This window comes from Pipra filicauda, unplaced genomic scaffold (genome assembly GCF_003945595.2).
Source record: "Pipra filicauda isolate LSUMZ 115617 unplaced genomic scaffold, ASM394559v2 scaffold16_size7369187_pilon, whole genome shotgun sequence".
Taxonomy (NCBI): Eukaryota; Metazoa; Chordata; class Aves; order Passeriformes; family Pipridae; genus Pipra; species Pipra filicauda.
The window spans coordinates 2,030,210-2,049,460 of record NW_024104207.1 but is presented as its reverse complement, the minus strand read 5'-3'; the positions used below and the strand labels follow the sequence as shown (position 1 = coordinate 2,049,460).

The 19,251-nt window shown below is 37.8% G+C and overlaps 1 protein-coding gene across 2 annotated transcripts in view; it reads right to left on the bottom strand.

The window, feature by feature from the left end:
• SMOC2 (SPARC related modular calcium binding 2) overlaps nucleotides 1-19,251 on the bottom strand; it is a 138,883-nt gene that overhangs the window by 28,800 nt on the left and 90,832 nt on the right. For both annotated transcript variants that reach the window (XM_039379561.1, XM_039379562.1), the window contains exons 8-9: nucleotides 15,822-16,008; nucleotides 8,647-8,729 (exon numbers count right to left, since the gene is read on the bottom strand). In XM_039379561.1, coding sequence (XP_039235495.1) covers nucleotides 8,647-8,729; nucleotides 15,822-16,008 — 270 coding nt within the window. The remainder of the gene's footprint in view (nucleotides 1-8,646; nucleotides 8,730-15,821; nucleotides 16,009-19,251) is intronic.

Genomic DNA, 19,251 nt, shown 5'->3' with positions numbered 1-19,251 from the left:
GTATTTGTTAGTCCTAATACAGCCCTTTAAAATAAACATTAAGTTTTTGGTTAATACAAACTAGAGCGATGAATGAAATGCTACTGCTGAGCCAGTAGCATCACCTTTAATTAGCAAGTTTTTCTCTTGTTAACTATGAAACAGCTGTGTCTCTCACTGGCATTTTACTAGCAGCATAGATGCTTTTACTGTAATTTTTATAGACAAATTCACACATGACTGAAAGATACAGCAGCTCTTAGGTTGTATGCTTGATAGTTTTTCTTGTTTCAGATATTAATATTTCTGCTCGGGTTTGGGGGGAGCTTAATCATTTTGATAAGAAATTACTACAAACTGAGGCAAAAATAAAGCAACAGTGGCCAGACCATTAGTTGTTAAATCAGGATGGGGAGATGGACAGAAGAGGGTGTGAAGAAAATAAATATGATCCACATAGCCTTGAAAAATAACTTTCAGGACTGGAGCAGGCCCTCTGGAGCAAAACTGCCCACCAGGAGACTAAAATATGCTCATACAGTCAGACAATAGGGTAATAATATTGAAGTTACTAAATCCAAAAGCCCAAGGAAACTCTTGTAGGTTTAAGAGACAGAGTCCTCTTTTGAGTTTCAACTGCTCTGAAGCCATACTAGTGGCTCAGTACTTACAGCTGCAGATCTCCCTCTTTGTATGGAGGCTTGACCCATAGAGCTATGTAGTGGTGAGGAGCACTGCCTCTGCCCGACCCCCTCCCCAGGCCACCACTACATACACTAGAGGAGATAGCAACTGTTTTAGGAGGGGAAGCAGCAATTTCCCTTCCTCCTCCAGCACCACAGAACTGAGAAGGAGCATTCCTGGCCCTCCAGCACCCCTCTGCACAGAACCACAGCATCATCAAAGTCAAAAGAGACCTTCAAAACCATCTAGTCCAACCATCAACTTATCACCAACCTAACCATCCACAAACCATATGCCCAAGTACCACATCCAGACACTTCTTAACACTTCCAGAGACAGTGACTCCACCACCTCCCTGGGCAGCTTACTCCAATGCCAAAACAGTCTTTCAGTGCAAATTTTTTCTAATATTTAATCTGAAATTCCCCAGATACAACATCAGGCCATTTCCTCTCATCCTCTTGCTTGAGACATGACAGAAGAGACTGACCTCCACCTCACTAGAGCTTCCTTTCAGGTAGTTGTAGAGAGCAATGAGGTCTTCCCTGAGACTCCTCTTCTTCAGGCTAAACATCCCCAGCTCCCTCAGCTGCTCCTCATAAGACTTGTGCTCCAGACCCTTCACCAACTTTGTTCCTCTTCTCTGGACACGCTCCAGCACCTCAAAGTCTTTCTTGTTGTGAGGGGACCAGAACTGCACATAGGAGGTGTTGTCTCACTACTGCTGGGTACAATGGGACTATCATTTCTCTAGTCCTGTTGGCCACATTATTCTTCATACAGGCCAAGATGTCATTGGCCTTCTTGGCCATCTGGGCATACTGCTGACTCATATCCAGCCAGATGTCAAACAGCACCCCCAAGTCCCTTTCTGCTGAGCAGGTCTCAAGCCACTCTTCCCCAAGCTTATATTGATGCACAGGGTTGTTGCGACACAAGTGCAGGACCTGGCACTTTGCCTTTTTGAATCCCATGCAGTTGTCCACAGCCCATGGATCCAGTATGCCTAGATCCCTCTGCAGAGCCTTCCTATCCTTCATCAGATCAGCACTCGCACCTAATTAGGTGGCATCTGGGAACTTACTGAGGATGTTAAACAGGACTGACCCCAATATTGAGCCCTGGGGAACACACTAGTGACCGGTCACCAACTGGATTTAGTTCCATTGTCTACTACTCTCTGGGCCCAGTCATCTAGGGAGCTTTTAACCTAGTGAAGACTGCACCTGTCCAAGCCATGAAAAGCCTCAATTTATCCAGGAGAATTCTGTGGAAGATGGTGTCAAAGGCTTTATTGAAGTCTAGATACTCAACAATCATAGCCTTCCCCTCATCTACTAAGCAGGTCACCTTCTCATAGAAGATCAGGTTGCTCAAGCAGGACCTGCTTTCATAAACACACACTGGCTGAGCCTGGCCTCCTAGTTGTCCTGCATGTGCTGTGTGATGGCACTCATGACAATCTGCTCCATGACCTTCCCTGTTACAAAAGTTAGGTTGACAGGCCTGTAGCTCCCCAGATCATCCTTCTGACTGTTCTTGAAAATGGGTGTTACATTTCCAAATTACCACTCAACTGGGACTTGTCCAGTTAACCACAACTGCAAGTAAATGATTGAAAAGGACTTTACAAGCTCTCTTGCCAGGTCTCTCATTACTGTCAGGTACATCCTTTCTGGGCCCACAGAATTATGGTTGTCTAATTGGCATAGCAGGTCACCAATCCCTCTTGGATTATGGGGGCTTCATTCAGCTTCCATTGCTAACTTCTAGCTCTGGGAGTTGCACCTTGCTGTTGAGCCTCACGTGCTCTCTGCAGACCTCACCATGCTAACAGGCAGGTCCCCTCCACCAACTTGTCATGCAGCTGTTCAGTTCTGCCATCCCTGCCATGAAAGTTCACACTAGCTTTGCTCCATTTCCTGGTCGTAGTTTAAACACTTCACTAGGCAAGTCTGATCCATAAAGAGTCTTTTTGCCAAGAACCTTTTGGTACATAAAGCAGCGCAGGGCTCAGGATGATGGTTATAGACTCATTCAAAACAGCTGCAAACTTGAAATTATTGGTTGACAACTTGGAGCTTTAAGATTCAATAGCAGAAAGGGGTATTTTGAATATTAGCTCATGCAGCCAAAAAGCTGGTTACATCATAAAAATATAATCCTTTTAAATCACAGCTCAGCGGAGACAGTTACATGCCAATTGACCTAACAATTTTAAGCCCATGGGAAGGCAGGCATGTGTATATAATCTGCACTATACCTTAACCGATACCTTTAAAAAAGCACAAAGTTTTAGTCATTCAAATGTTTAAGAAATGTTAAGTAGGGTAAGATTAGTTTCTACTTGGTGCTGGTACCAGACTACACAGAGGAAACAGAGAAAGCAAGATGAGGCAGGGCAGTGGAGGTACCTTAGCATTTTAGCTGAGAAATAGTCTGGTACCTTATGAAATCTGACACGCTAATGGTCAAAACTGGAACCACTATATAACAGAATGTACCTCAAAAGGAAAAGCAGTTAAGCCTCTATCACTTTCTTTTTTTTTTTGAAGGTGCCTTTAAGTGAAATACTTCACATGATGGTTGTTCCGCTGTAGGTCTTGCATCATCGTGGTTTGAGTGTTTCCAACTATTTGTCTTTAACTTTGGAAAAAGAAGATGCACTGCCAACAACCAAAAGTAAACAGTACTTATCCATACATAATTCACCCATACCTTAAATCATGAGTTTTGCTCCACGAAACATAAACTGTTCAGAGTCAGTACAGGATTACCCAATCAGAAACAATAAATAAAGCCATTACAATAGGAAGAAAATTGGGCAGTTAGAATATATTTGTTTCGCTTAAGTAACACAAATATGAAATAAACAAATGAATTAAACAGCTCTCATGCATGATTTGCAGCAGAAAATATTAACTGCTTGAATGACAAGGTTAAACCAAGCTTACAAAAGCCCCTAGGACAAAACAGGAGCTGACTCATCAGTAGGCTACGAAATTAGAAAACAATCTGCAGTTCACATTTAAGGAAGGGGTTTAAGAGTTGGTTTTTTGGTTTTTTTTGCTGTTAAGTAAGTTGATTGACTATTCAGGAGACCTGCATTAAGACATTTCAACTTAGTAATGTATTTTAATGTTCTAAGCTTGTCCTAAACTGTAGACCTCCACAGTACCAACATAATGATTAGCAGAGTTTAGGCCCTTCATGCAAAGCACTGCTTTTTGGTTTTGTGTTGTGGGGAGGAGGGGGCATGGTCTATACTCTTGTCCAAGTATAAGATTCAAAATCTGTCCTCATAAAGGCTGTGCAAACTAATTTGGATCCTTCTTGTGCCATTGACTAAACCTTAGACAGTAAAAATTGAATCCTTTCAGATACTTATCAACTCAGTGCTATCAAAACCCCAAAATACTACATCTTGTTTTGAGAAATGCTCTAAAATCAAAAATTGTAATGAGAAGCATCTGAAATAAGGAATTGCCAGAAAGGACAAAAATAGGAGTGAATTGCTGATTTTATTTCACCAATAGAAATCTACAATAACTTTAATGCAACAGATGCATTCTACTGGGTTCCAGCTTGGTAAAAGGAGATCAGCATTAAGGAAAACTAAATATTCAACAGTGAAGAGCTATGCTATTTAGAGAAAATAGAAAAGGGAGACTTTCAGAGTTGTAGTAGATTGACAATGAATCTGCAACCAAGTCAGTAGATTGTATTACTGTTACAGTTTATGAGGCACTGTCATTTCCAGACTATAGTTTCCCCTCCCAAATTATCCCTTTATATGAAAGGAACTATCACAACTGTAGGGACTTAAAAAAAAATATTGTGTTAAAGAAAAGGAGAAACTTAAACAAACCAAAATGAAATGTAAACAAAATTAGGAATCTGATTCAAAGCCACAAAACTATAGCAACACAGTAGAGTCTGAAAGTCTGAAACGCCAGCTTGGCATTGTGTCCCCCACTGAAACTTTTGAGCCATTTACTCATTTTTTATTGGGTTTTGGTTTTCTTTCCTTCACAAAAGATAAGGGTACTTCTAATTAAAAAATATCGTGTGAACAAAATGACATTTCCCATAATACTTGAAAAAATTTTTCAATTACTTTTCGAATTTCAGGTCTGGGTAACGAAAATTATATTACAGGAAAAACAGATAAATTCCCACGTTAAATAAGAATACAAAAATCTTAAATGATATAAAGGATTATCCAAAGTTTATCCAGCCCTCACACATAGAGGAGCCTAAAACAGACTTCTTGCATTCAATGCATACTTTTTAAATAAGAAGATTTGCCCATGAGGCAAATTATCTGAGTAGTCTGGCACTGTCTCAGTATGCTATCATGTCTTGCTCTCCTACATATCAAAGTCCCTTTATCCAGATTGCTTACAGCAGAGGCCAGATTAGCTTTATAAACAGGTAGCCTACCCACTGTATCTAAACTGGGGTGCATGTACCCCAGGAGAGGCACAGCTGAAGTGCAGGAAGAAAATATTTTTTGCACTATTAATAGATTACATTAAAAAAAATAAAGTTATGGTTATTTCATCCTTTTTTAACTTCTATATTTGCATATGTTCTACAGTGTACTTAATTTATTATTACAGTAGTACATATATATAATTTACCAATAGATATACACTTATTGAGGATATGTGTTTAAAAATATTTTACTGATTATTAAAAAGTAGTGAATACATATAATGCTTGAGAATACCTTCACCCACAGACCCAGACTGAAAAATTACAGTTTCAGCAACTGATGCTTCTTAAGCTTGGCTGAATCTGACCTATCACCACTCCTGATTTTAGGAAAATACAGCAGCACCTACACCTCATTCCATCATACTATATGTTTAGCTTAACTAGCCTTCATGCTATACCTTTCTAAATGCTCTTGTGTATAAAGCTGATTATTGAAACAAGTAATCCAAAAGTATGAGGAAAAAAATATTCAAGACTCTTTACAGAATATGTCAGTTCATCACAGGGCTCCCATTTTACTGTATAACACAGAGAAGAACAAAAGATCAAAATACGAGTGTTTGAAAACTCTGACTATGAGAAAAGTAAAAAACCCTTCCATTTCCCCAGTATGTGACGTTCTCTAGACTCCTTTTAGAGTTCATTTTCATTATCTTGCAATAACTAGTTTCTCAGAAGGACCATAACCACAAGTAACCTCAGAAAAATGCTTTGGCTTTAAAAAAACAACTAGAAATCTAATGGGAAGAATTATTATTGTGTAACTTCCAGCCCAAACTAAGAGATACAGGTGGCTTGGATCGTCCTTACAAACATCAGATTAGCCTTCAGTTTCAGATGCTTTATATTAGGTTAGCCTTAGGATATGAAGACATATTCTTAGCTCAGTTTAAATCAGCGAGAATTTTGCTGTAGACTCCAAGGTGCCCTTACCTTCCACAATTTTGCCTTAAAAAGATATCAGTGCTTGCCAAAAATTGTATCTTGATTTATTTGCAAAATATTGCTAAAAACATTTGTCTTAATATGTAATGGGTTCAAACTTTCAGGTGGTATAAACCAGTGTAGCTTGAGAACTATGCCAATTTAACCCACTTGAGGATCTTCTGGTGGGGTTTATCCCATATAAGATCATTCATAACAGTAAAGTAATTAATTTTAAAATCTTCCTCGTTTTACACAGCAGGCAGTCACACCGGTTTCACCCAGGGCTGCTACATTTTTTGTGGCTATAGTCTTCCAAACAAGCAAACCCATCCTTTCAAAAATGTATTATTCCTTAAAAATAAGCATCCAATTAACCTACTTTTTTCTTTATTCAGTCCTGGCACCACTGAGAAATTATATATTATATTTAAATATAGACGATGCAAATATGCTTTTGCAAGACTGTTTACAATAGAATCTTTGAGTAACACTGGTTCATTTCTACTAAAAAGTTGATTAATATCGGCTATTTGCACAAGTTTGTGTTACTTGTTATCAACTAGACACATCTGTGCAAGATCATCTTTCAACCTCCTTTTTTCAAAAAACTCTCTAAATTAAATTCAATTCATTTTTACTTGATGCAGTGTTTGCATGTTAAGAGAGAAATTTGCCGCTTGAGGACTTGTACATTTAGGCTTAGAAAGAGAGAAAGGAAAAAAAATAAGCATCTTAACACAATTGCAACTGGGAAGTAGCCTCTTTCCCCTGTTACTTCTATAGGTATGTATTTATTCTGTGCTACTCCAGACTAGAAGAAGGAGGTTCTTCTAGCTAGCCTGTAAGTATTTAAGAAATGTTAGGAAATTTTGGTATTTGCCTTATTTTAAAATAACACAAAGCATTGGAAAGTCAAAGATTAAGCAACGTAAGATGAGGGAGAGCAAATGCATGTCATACATATAATTTATTACAATTATGAGCTTGCATTGCTGTAGTGATTTGTTGGACTAAAGCTCAAATAATGCAAAATACCATAATGTAAAAAAAGAAAATCAGAATATCACTGCCTAACTTAATGAAAATTAATTATCAGATAGAAGTTTGCAGCACTAAGAATTCTTGTTAATTGTTTCACTGGCACTGTATCTTGATTTTGGATAAATATTTATTACTGTACTGTATAAAAGCATTACCAATTTAGATAAGAAATAGAAATGTGAAATCTTAAAAACCTTCACCTGCCCATCCTCTCTCTAAGATTCCATCTAGCAAATGCTTTTCAAAATTTTTAGCAAAAGGTAGGAGTGTCCAGAAAGTGATATCTTTTACTACAAAACTTGTTTCTTCAGCTTCTGCTCTGCTATAGTCTCTTCTGAGTCAAGTTCTTTTCACTCAGAAAAAACCCACATAAAATAAAGTAGTTATCCAAGCCTGTAACTATGCAAGTGCTGTGTGAAATAAATTGTCAAAGATGGTTAACTTTCCATTGGTTTCCACGGAGTAAGGATTGTAAAATAGCATAAAATAATTTAGGTCGGAAAGGACCCTTGAAGGTCATCTTGTCCGACCCCCCTACAAGGAGCGGGTCATCTTCAACTAGATCAGGATGCTCCAGCCTGATCATGAATGTCTCCAGGGATGGGGCATTCAACATTTCTCTGGGCAATATGTTCCAGTGTTTCACGACCCCCATCATAAAATATTTCATCCTTATATCTAATCTGAATCACCCTCTTTTGGTATAAAACCATTACCCCTTTTTCTATCACAAGAGGCCCTGCTAAGAAGTTTGGTTTCATCTTACCTATAAGCTCTCTTTAAGTACTGAAAGGCTGCAATAAGGTCCAAAATATTTTCTCAAATTATCCCTGAAATTCCTGCTAACTTCCATGAAGTTACAACAGCAGTAAGTAACTTCAGTAAGCAACTACCGACTGGCAAAATGATGGATAAACATCATCACTCTGATTGTCACCAAAGATGCATTTGCCACTAAGTTTCACGTCTGAGGATTTATGTGGCACATATATTGCTGAACTCCGTGCTTACAAAAAATGTAACATTTATAAAAACTCTAATAAACAAAAAGGTTTTTTTCTACAACAGAGAAGAATAAAAATATATTATTCCAAGGTAAACTAACAAGGATACTCTTAGAAAAAAGTAAGGAAGACGATACATCTTTTTGACTGATTTGAAGACAGAGGCCAATTTCCCATGAATTTTGCTAGAACAAGGATTATGAATTGTGGTCCAAGTTATTCTAGATGTATTTGCTGATTTCCCTAATATGACAACAGCAAGGAATAATTCCAGTAAGTAAATGTGACTGCCACTAAACTAGAGAAAAATGAGCCTTACTTTCTCCGACAACATCCCAAGACCCATATTGACACACTTTGCTCCAAAGTTAAAGACTTCAGTCAGTGGCAAATCAATATAGTGATATCTAAAAGATACATTGTTTTGATATAGGATAAGAAATTGTTTTTTAATTTGCTACAGTGAATAAACAAAGTATTGAGTGCACAAACCTAAATCGATTTCACTGACCTTGAAGCTGGCGTCCTTTGTACAAATCCTTTGTTTTTGTTGGGTGAGCTCTGGCACCATTATCACATTTAGGTTGTTCATACCTAAAGAACAAACAGGGAGAGAATAAAACCGGCCAAGATTAATTTGATTCAGGAGGAATTTATTTCCAAATTTGTAGTCCAAACAAAACTCGTACCTTCTAATATTCAGGGAATTATTCTGCTTTTCACTCAGAAGGGTGATACAAACTTATCTACCTATTTTTCACTTACCTCAAAGAAACCACCACATCTTTATTCTCCCAGGGTTGATGTCAAAGTAAAAAAATATTATCTATTCCAAAGGTCATTCTACAGGGCAGAAAACTAAGGAACTGTTACAAATTAATTCATAATAAAAAATTATTTTGAAAAATACACCAAAGAAAACAAAAAAAAAATCAAAAAAAGGGAAGGCTCTCTCCCCCACCTACAAAACCAAAAAGACAAACAATATGACAAACAGTATTCATACTGGGAAACACCAGAAAAGCAATTTCAAAATCACAGCAAGGCAAGTACTCTACTTAGATACTACTGCAGCTCAAAAACCATGTGCTACTGTATCCTCTCTCAAAAAAAAAAAAAAAAAAAAAAAAAGTAAGAAGGACTAGCCATAAACAGCTAACTTTTTGAACAAGAGTGAAGGATTGATAGGATTTCTACCAGAAGGAAATTGGCCTGGAACTGCTCAAATGTATGGTGAAAAACACTGAATCTCCACCTGCTACTGAAATATTCTGGTTCTTCTACGCTTAGAGTTTACTTAAAGTCACTTTGTTCATTGAACTGGTAACAAGAAACTGTGCTATTTGTACTTCCAATAAATGTTGACTTATGCAACACCACTAGGAATATCTTTTATGCAAGACCGGGGGACATGGGAGCATCTGATGCTGAATCTCACCTTTTTTTTATGTCTCACTGTCATTGCATCACAGTTTTTAAGTCAGATCAACAGAATCTCTTTCTGAGAAATTTTACTGTCATATTCTCCTATTGTGGCTGGAAGTTGCAGAATTTAGCATGCAGCATTTCAAAGTTGCAATTCTGAGATAAACACACTTACTAATATGAATTGCGTCCACGTACATGTATGTGCACATACATGCCTGTTCACTGATTCTAGATTCTTTCATACTTTATATAACTAAAATTCTACTATTCTAAGTCTATCAAAATGACATTTACTGAGTGGCACACTAAAATTTCTAATTAAAATATACTAATCCAAACTTTTCAGAACATAATATTCTTTCTAAAAACATTAAATGGTAGCTATGTCCTGGGTCCAGGTCAGACTGCTCCTAAGAGCAATGCCTAAATATTTTGATCTTAATTATCAGGCAGCATAAAAAAACCCAATATTATTTTTCCGTTGAGGGCTTCATATATTTCTACATCATCTGATGAAAATGACCACTGGTTCATCAAATTCTATCTGCTGCAAGAAGGTACAGTGCTGCTTTTAGGGACATGGGAGAGCTAGAGACTTTTTTTTTCCCCTCAAGAATGGCAGGAATAGAAGGTGCTTTGATAGCATGGGTTGGATTCAGACACCTGATGGATGACCACTTCAATCAGTCAAGGAAACAGTGAAAGGGAAATTAGTGAGCAATACTCACTAATGCAGTATCTGGCAAACAGCCTGGTCCCCGATTAATCTGATACCTGACTACATTCCCCCCATCCTCTTCCATTAGTGTTTCTGCTCTGTGCCTACATTTTATTTTTTGGCCTCTACTCTTCTACTCTTTTGGCTTATGTTTTTGTTAAATACACATGTAGTTCATAATATACAAACTAAATTTATTAAAGCCCAATAGGTGTTAAATGCTTAAATGTCAAAGGTCTACGTTTAATTCTTTAAAGCAACTGAAGAAAGAAAATGATTAATTAGAAATTTACCATGCAGTAACAGCCATGGTAAAAACAGATAAGAAAAACAGACTTGCCCCAGTTTTCATGGAGAAAGAATGGGAAAGGGATAGCATGTCAGAATGGAGCACTGTCAGGTTAAACTGTAGTCAAAAGACATCCCAAGTTACTCTTTTGAATTTTAAAGGGAAAAGAATCCCTACAAGTGAATGTATATCTAGTATTGGCAAGGACTTACGAAGGGTGTTTTGTACCTCTGATCAGTCTGCAGGGAAGCATTGAGATTTACTGATGTGTAAAAGTAGTAGAGGATGGAGGCTTTCACAGGGATTCTACAGTGTAGGTAGCCTCATGAAACAGATGATTTACGATCTTTTTTTAAATTTAGAGAATTTTGTGCAAGTGGATTGGGGATTACTTTTCATATGGTCCTAATTGCTAAAAAGTCCCATATGAGAACACAACCTCATGGCCCCCACTGAACAAAAAAAGGCTGAGAATCATGCTGTGATATCCAAGAGGCATTCAGAGCCAGCTGGTGAGGACTATACTGATAAGCCTTTTGGAGGATAGTTGTTTTTACCCTTTAAATGCATTACCTCCTTTTAATTAAATGGATGTTTTCCCTAGGTTTTCATAAAATCCAGACTTACACCACAACTTCACCTATTTCTTTTGAGCTTTACTGTCTTAAATGTCCTAGAGTCATTCTTCATTGAAATATCTTTATTTTAACTCTAGGATGCGATTATTTTTCTGAAAAATAATTATTTGTCTTTTTTTCAGATGACAGTGTATTAGAAGTTGAATGAGTATTAATAACTTCTCTTCAGTTTGGAGGTCTTATTTAATGTGACTAACTTTATTTATTGTGCTATTCAGAGCCTTATGATTTGACAAATATCCTCATGAATACTTTCAAAAGAAACAACATGCAAAATACTAAGCTGTTCTGGCAATAGCTTCCCAGATCTGTCTTTCATTGTTGTCCCTTAGTGATTTAATCCATAGTTGCAGAACAGAGATTCCAGTATGCTATGAATCCATATTGTTACCAGGAGTGTTTATGCTATCAGTTCCTGCAGTACCATTTTAACACCTTTTAATTTCTGTTTTGCAGAGGAAAACTGAAAGATAGTACACCCAATTTTGCACAAGCCCCTGGTTCTTTAAACTAGAAAAGACTCACATGTTCACTCTTTCCATTCCATAAAAAAGAATTGCAAAAAGACAACTGTATAATCCTTATCATATTCTGATCCCCCTTTACTTCCCTCTGCCAGAGAAAAAAAGTTTAATTTTATCAATACAGAAAAATAAAAAAGAAATAATTTATGGGATTCCAGCCCACCTAAATCTTTCTCAGAAATGAGGTCTAGACATTCCTTTTAAACTCTCAGCAGTAATTCCACCTGCTTGTTTACCAAGACTGTAGATTCCTAAATACACCAGTCATTCTTTATTTAGTATGAAATTCCTAAAACTGAGTACTCTACTTACCCATCTGTGCTCAGAAATGTCCTCTCCAGGGATATTATTAAATATTACTTCCTCAGAGCTTTATTGAAAACTACCCATAAGTCCAAAAAAGATGAACAAATTAGGAATGGTCAAGACCACAGCAGCTGATCTTTTTAGTATAAGTCATCAAGCAGAACACTTTTGTGTCTGAACCATATGCATGGAATAATTGAATCCAATTTTCCAGCCTTCCAGCTTTGGAGGCATGCAGCACAGTGAAAACACTCCTGCTCCCTCTTCTCCCACAGCTGAGTGACTGTGTAGTTGAGAAACACAGGAGGCCAGCAGACCAAACAGGAAAAAAGAGAAGACAGAGATTGATTCAAGGTCCATAGGGGGTTCATCAAGGGGTTGGGAAGACCTAGAATTCCAGCCTATATGACAGGAGGAGTCACATGGCACATAGTGCATTCAGACTATACATATGAATAGGAAAGTGAGCTGTTTGATTTTCAAGGATCACCACCTCCAGTTTCATAAATAGCTCATCCCGATGTGCAGGATGTGACAGGAAGCCTGCACAGATGAACAAAGAGCACCTAAAAAAATGCAGTTTTAAAAAGGAAGGATACAAAGGGTAGAAATAGGGTCAGGTGATGCAGGAGGTGATACAGACACTCTTCAAGTATTCAGGGATGGGGTTAGGAAAGCTAAAGCCCTTTGGAGGTAAATCTAGTAAGGAGCATGAAGGCCAAAGAGAAGGACTTCTTACATGTGTATCAACAGCAAAAAGAAGACTAAGGAAGTGTGGGCCTGCTGTTAGGTGGGACAGGAGAGCTTGTAACAAAGGACATAGAGAAGTACTTAATGCCACCTTCTCCTTGATCTCTATTTTTAAGAGCAGTCTTCAGGAATTCCATGTCACTGAGACCAATAGTAAAGTCTAGAGCAAGGAAGGTCAAGAAGGGGTTATTTGAACAAACTGGACATGCACATGGGACCTGATGGGATGCACCCACCATTGGTGAGGGAGCCAGCTGATGTCATTGTGGGGCAGTCTCAATTATATCTGAAAAGTTGTACTGACTGTATAAGGAGACTGGAAGAAAGCAAATGTCACTTCTGCCTTCCATAAGGGCAAGGAAGAGCCAAATAATAAACCAACCAGGCTTATGTCAGTTCCCGAGAAGGTGATGAAGCAAATCTTCCTACAAGCTATTTCAAAACATACGAAGAAGAAGGTAGTGATTGAGATCAGCCAGCACAGAACTATGAAGAGGAAATCATACTTGGCCAGCACTGCAGCTTTCTACAATTCTCTAACTTGCTCAGTGGATAAGATGAGAAGGGCAGATATTATTTATCTTAATCTTAGCAAGGCTTTTGACATTGTGTCTGATCACATTCTCATACATAAACTGATGAAGTATGTGCTAGAAAAATGAACAGGGATATGTGTTGAAAACTAGCCGAACAGCCAGCCTCAAATAGTTGGGATCAGCAGCAAAATTTCAGCTGGAAGCCAGTCACCAGTGGAGTTTCCCAAAGCTCATAGAGGCAATATTCTTTAACCTCTTCATTAATGACCAGGATAATGGGAGATATAACAACTTTAGCAATTTGCAAATGATACATAATTGGGACTAGTGACTGATACATAAGATGATTGTGCTGCCATTTAGAGGGACTTCAACAGGCTGCAGAAATGAGCTGGCAGGAATCTCATGAACTTCAAAAACAGGCAAATGCAAAATTCTTGCACCTGGAGAAGATTAGTCCCCTGCATCAGTATGGGATGGGGCAAACCAGCCGGAAAGCAAATTTGAAGCAAGAACCTGGTATTTCTGATGGACACTAAGCTGTGCATGAGACAGCAATGTGCCCTTGCAGCAAAGAAGGCCAACAGCCTCCAGGGCTGTATTAGAAAGAGTACTGCCATTAGGTCAAGGGAGGTGATCCTTCCCCTCTCATTCACACTGAGAGAAGGAGACATATCTGCAATGTTGTGTCCAGCTCTGAGCTCTCCAAACAAGGGAGATGTGGATATACTGGAAGTGAGTCTAACAAAGGGCCATGAATATGGTCAAGGGACTGAAACATTCGACATAATAAGGAAAGGGTACTGTCACTGACCACCCCAGGGAAGAGAAGGCTCAGGGAGGATCTTACTCTCTATAAATACCCAAAAGGAGGAAAATAAAGAAAAGGTAGTCAGACTCTTCTTGGTGACGTCCAGTGTCAGGAATCGAGGCAATGGGCATAAAATGAAATAGAGGAAATTTTGTGTAATTGTAAGAAAAAAAAAATTTTTTTAACCATAATGATGATCAAACACTAAAACAGGCTGCCCAGAGAGGCTGTGGATTCTCCATACTTAGAGATACTCAAAACTAACTGGACATAATCCTGAGAAATCTACTCCAGATGACCTTGCCTTGAGTAGAAGGGTTGGACCAGAGGATCATCAGGGGTCCCCACCTATCTCAGCTATTCTGTGACTCTATAATAAAATTATACTAATAAGAACTACAAAAAAATTAAAAGAAAAACAAAACAAAATAAAACCAACAACAAGAAAAGCCCATCAGTAAACAAAACCCAACAAAACCAAAACCAAAGTGGAAGCCTCATTGCTTGATGAACACAAGAAGATGATTTGGACTCAAATTAGAGAATAGGAAATAAGATTATTTAAACTATAATTCAAAGAAGGATTAGCACTAAAAGGAAGAAACAGTGAACAAACCTAGGGATGGAGAACAGAGCAGGGGCATAAAAGAGAGCCTCTGGAATCTCTAGAGGACATCTCTAGATCCTAACACAATATGCGTACTCATCCTGCAGTTTCAGGAGCAAATTTGGACTATTTTGTTTTGACAGTTTATGGACTTCAACTTGTCAGAAACAGTAGATCAACAGTAACTTAAGTCACAGCGTTATAGAATGTTTAAGGTTGGAAAAGACATCTAGGCTCATTGAGTCCACTTCAGATGGTATTGTAATTGTCATGGTCTAGACTGTGGTATAAACAGCTAGCAGTAAATCAGCACTTGAAGAATATGTGAAAAAACCCTCCCCAGTAATATAATATTTTACAGCAAGTGGCTTATAATGTGTTTCTTTCACAAACCTTATATAAATGATAAAAAATGATTTTGCTTAAGCTTGAAAAGATACCCATATTGCCTGCTAGTTTTGTATGAGTATCTATAGCATTTCTACAAGGGCCAAACCACAATAACCAACCTAAATAACATCCTCTGGAACCTGATATGTGCCTTGCCTACATCTGCTCTATGTGGCTTACAACACTTTATCATGTATCTGGCTCAGCTGAGATGACTGAACTCCAAGCTTCTATTAATAACACACTAAAAATCTCTCTATGGGTTCCTGAGCAGTTGTTCTATCAAAGTCTGTCATACGAAATAGTTGAAGAGGTTGCTGGAAAAGTAACTGAACATTTCAGAGGCTGGAAGTAGTTTCTGTCATAGACTATCTTACTTGGCTCTTTTATATTCAGGCTGAGTGTGAGATTTCCTCTGGGATTATTCATTATCTGCTCCAAGTCTTGGTTTCCCAGCACAAAATAGAAGTAAAGAAGATGACTAGGACAGAAAATTGCCTGTGACATTGCAGTGAAAGGGTCCATGGCCATCTGGCCTTAACTTTTGATATCTCTTAAAATATTTCACTTTATAGAGGAAAAAAACTATATGACATAATTCCACCAGCAATAGAAATCTACATGTTAGTATATCAACACTAAGGCATCTTCTCATTGCAACTTTTGAGAATGAATGTGTAGTCTCTTACCTTGTTGATGTACCAGGGATGGGACGTCCCGTATCCACCAGGACACACCAGCAGTAGCCTGTGGAAGGATGGCACTGCACTGGTTTGTAGAGGCCGCCCTGAGCACACTCCGGAATGAACACATTGTCTTTCTGGGGCTGTTTAGCTTCCTCCAGGGCTGACTGAAGTTCTTGATCACATGATGATGCTTTTGGACAGAAAAGAAAAAGTACTGAAGAAGCTAGACTGGAAGAGCCTACTAGATTTATCAAACAGTTTTTATATCTTTGATTGCATATAAGGATTGTGCTTGAAGAGGCGTGCTACAGCTCAAATACCAGTTACGTTGGTTTAGGCTGTATACTGTAGAGAAGTTTTAGCTTCCTTTTCATGCAGCTATTCCATTTTATAGTCCTAATAATATCTTGAACACCCCCTTTCCTATACTTGATCTATGGATAAACAAATACTTTCTCTGTGACCTTAAAAAATCCTCCTCCACTCCACAGTCCCTAAACTACTGATTCTTTTCAGAGGGAACAGTAAAAATCCAACATCTTAGGATTCCTTAAACGGATTGTTCATTTAGATTTTTATATTTTGCTCTTTCTTTCCAGTTTTGGAACAACCTCTTAAAACAGTGAAAATTCTTCCACATTCTTTACTGGTGTTTCTGGTACTGGCAGTGTATCATTTGCTCTGGAGAGAAAAGACCCACAAGAAAAAGTAATACATTTTTATCTCATTCTATCAGTATGTCCTAGATCTTTCTGAAGGTGCAAAAAACTTATGTATCTACACATTCCCAGCCTTTATATGAAACTATGAGGCAGCAGTGAAAGAGCAGAAACCACAGGGCCTGAGAATACCTTTCAGTTTACACCAGTAAAATAACATCAGTAAAATAACACCTCTGCTGAGGACTTTTGGTCATTACTTAACTGGTACGTGTGACCATGTAGAGATAATAAATGAGACAGGCTATTTTGTCAAGTCATTATTTCTCCAGGGATTTTAGAGTCAGTCTCTTGCCATGTGAATTTAGACGGTTAATAATACAGCTTCTGTATAATTCCCAAACTATCCAGTGGGGAAAAAAAATTGAAGTATTTGAAAAACAAGAATGTTAAGCACTCTGCAAACACACAAATAACTCATAGGAAAATTTGAAGTTACTAGAATTTCAATCAATAAAATATTCTCTTCAGATAAAGCAAAGTAATTTTAATGTTACAATAATAAAAACAATCTGTGGGTAATATTTGCTTTTCTTTCATGTCAGTTAAAGGATTTGCTTCTTGACTTTTCACAGTTCAACCCACAGAAGAACAAGTTGAATCCTGACTGAATTTTCTAGTACATTTTAACAAATTTCAGCTTTAGTATAATCTCATTTACTTTTATCCACAGGGTTCAGAAAATGCTTTGCAAATTGTAGGTATCAGCTGACAGAAATTCACGAGTTATATCCAGAATACTACTGCTCCTTGCTAGCTTTTTGCACATTCAGATGTCCAGAATCAGTAAAATTTCTGCTGCAGGGGAAAAGGTAGTAGGAAGTTAGACACGTTCATATTTTAAATGGCACATAATTCCATCTATACAATGTCCTGGTTTACAAAACAACATGTTTTATTCCAATCCATGTAAAAGGTTTAAAAACTAAGCATATTTAGCATATGCTAACTTGATTATAAGGCACAGATAAATATGTTTGGCTGACTTCTTTTCCTCTTTTGTTTCACATAATATTTGAACAGGACATCTAGATAAGTTGATTGATTTTTCATGTTTTTTCTTGGTTGATCCACTGCATAAACAGAGATTGAATAGCACTCAAAGTGCCAGTGTTTAGATAATAAACTGTACTTAGAGAATCAGTGTAGTGGGAACAGAAATACTCCTTTAAAAAAAGTAAATAAATAATTATTTGCACATTGAAACCTTCGCAGAAATAGCTATGGTTTCACAAATTAAAAATCTGTCACCAACATCGTCTCAGAGTAGCCAAAATAAATCTTTCTCTCATTGTCTGGATTATGATGATTATCAAGTAACAAGGTATGACAACCCTGGAAAACACATCACTTAACTTAGTTGTTCACTTTTAGCATTTTGTATATAATCAAGTAAAAAGGAGCAACCTGGGTGAAGTAACTGCAGTGAGAGGGAAGAAATCATTACTTGTCTTTAAACTCTGCTAAATTAATTTCTCTTTCATACTGATAAACCTTGGAACCATGCCATTAGCTACTATGACCTTCTTTTGTTGCACATCCTTGTAACCAGCAACAGAATCTCGATGTGCAGGTATTATTATCTCTCCCAAACCCAGAGGTGCAATACATTTTCATGCTTCCAGCTTTGTTTAGAAAATACACTGGTGTATAAAGACTACATAGTCAGGTCATCCAGGCAGACAAAATGTAGCAGAACGGGGAGGGTGTGATGGAAAAGTCCCTGTGCAGGAGCAGATATGGACTGTTTCAGCTGTGAGCATAAGATACACTCCCTAAAGCTCTAATTTTTACGGATTGAAACAAGCAGCAGAGGACTGCAATGCTGACTCACAGGCCAGTCCAGTTGCCTGAGTTCTGGTGATTTAGGAGCTAGTGTAATAGACTTACATAAATAGTCTTTACTGATGGACTTGCTGAGGCAAGGTTTTCCACAAGCTGCTGCTCAAGCTAGAAATTTGTATCTTTTGCACTAGGTCAGGTTTATTCTGGTCCTTTTTCTCCCTTATGTCTGGTTTTAAATCTCACAAGTACAGAAGAGAAGCATTATGGGAAACATGTCACAGGAAGGCTGCAAGTGTGACTTATGGCTTTAGGAGGGACAGTCAGAAGACTGGTTGAACTTAACATTTCAAGTGAGACTGGAAACAGAGCAGACAGTGACAGTAATCAAAGGAAAGTTTAAAGATAAAAAGGAAGGGCTTTCACCTTCTTGGAACTTTTAATTTCTTAGCCTTCCCCTACATATGGGAAATTGTAACAAGAAAAGGAACTTCTCATTAGTTCTCAGATAAAATCTAGATTATTTTTGAAAAAAAAATAGAAAAAAATAAATTAATATGATGGACACCATGCTTGTCAGTTCTCTATGAGCCAAATGACTAAGTCTTATTACAAATCTGCTGAACCCAGTTCATTCACTTTATCTAACAAAAGTGCAGAATAGCTTATCATTTTTCTCTCTTCTACAATGGCTAATTAGCTTCAGATCAGCTACCAGGCAATGTGCCTTGTGACTGCCCAAGAGAGCAATTTCTGAAGTCTAACGGTTTTGTACACTTTTCACATGACCATTTGTACCACCAATTCTTTGTTTGTTTTACCCCGTAGAACACTGTTCCTACCTCAAAGAAAACTGCTCTAAAGTGCTTATCTATAATCCTACCTGCCAGAACCAGAATATTCGTTCTCTGTGTAATTTCCTCTCTGAGGGA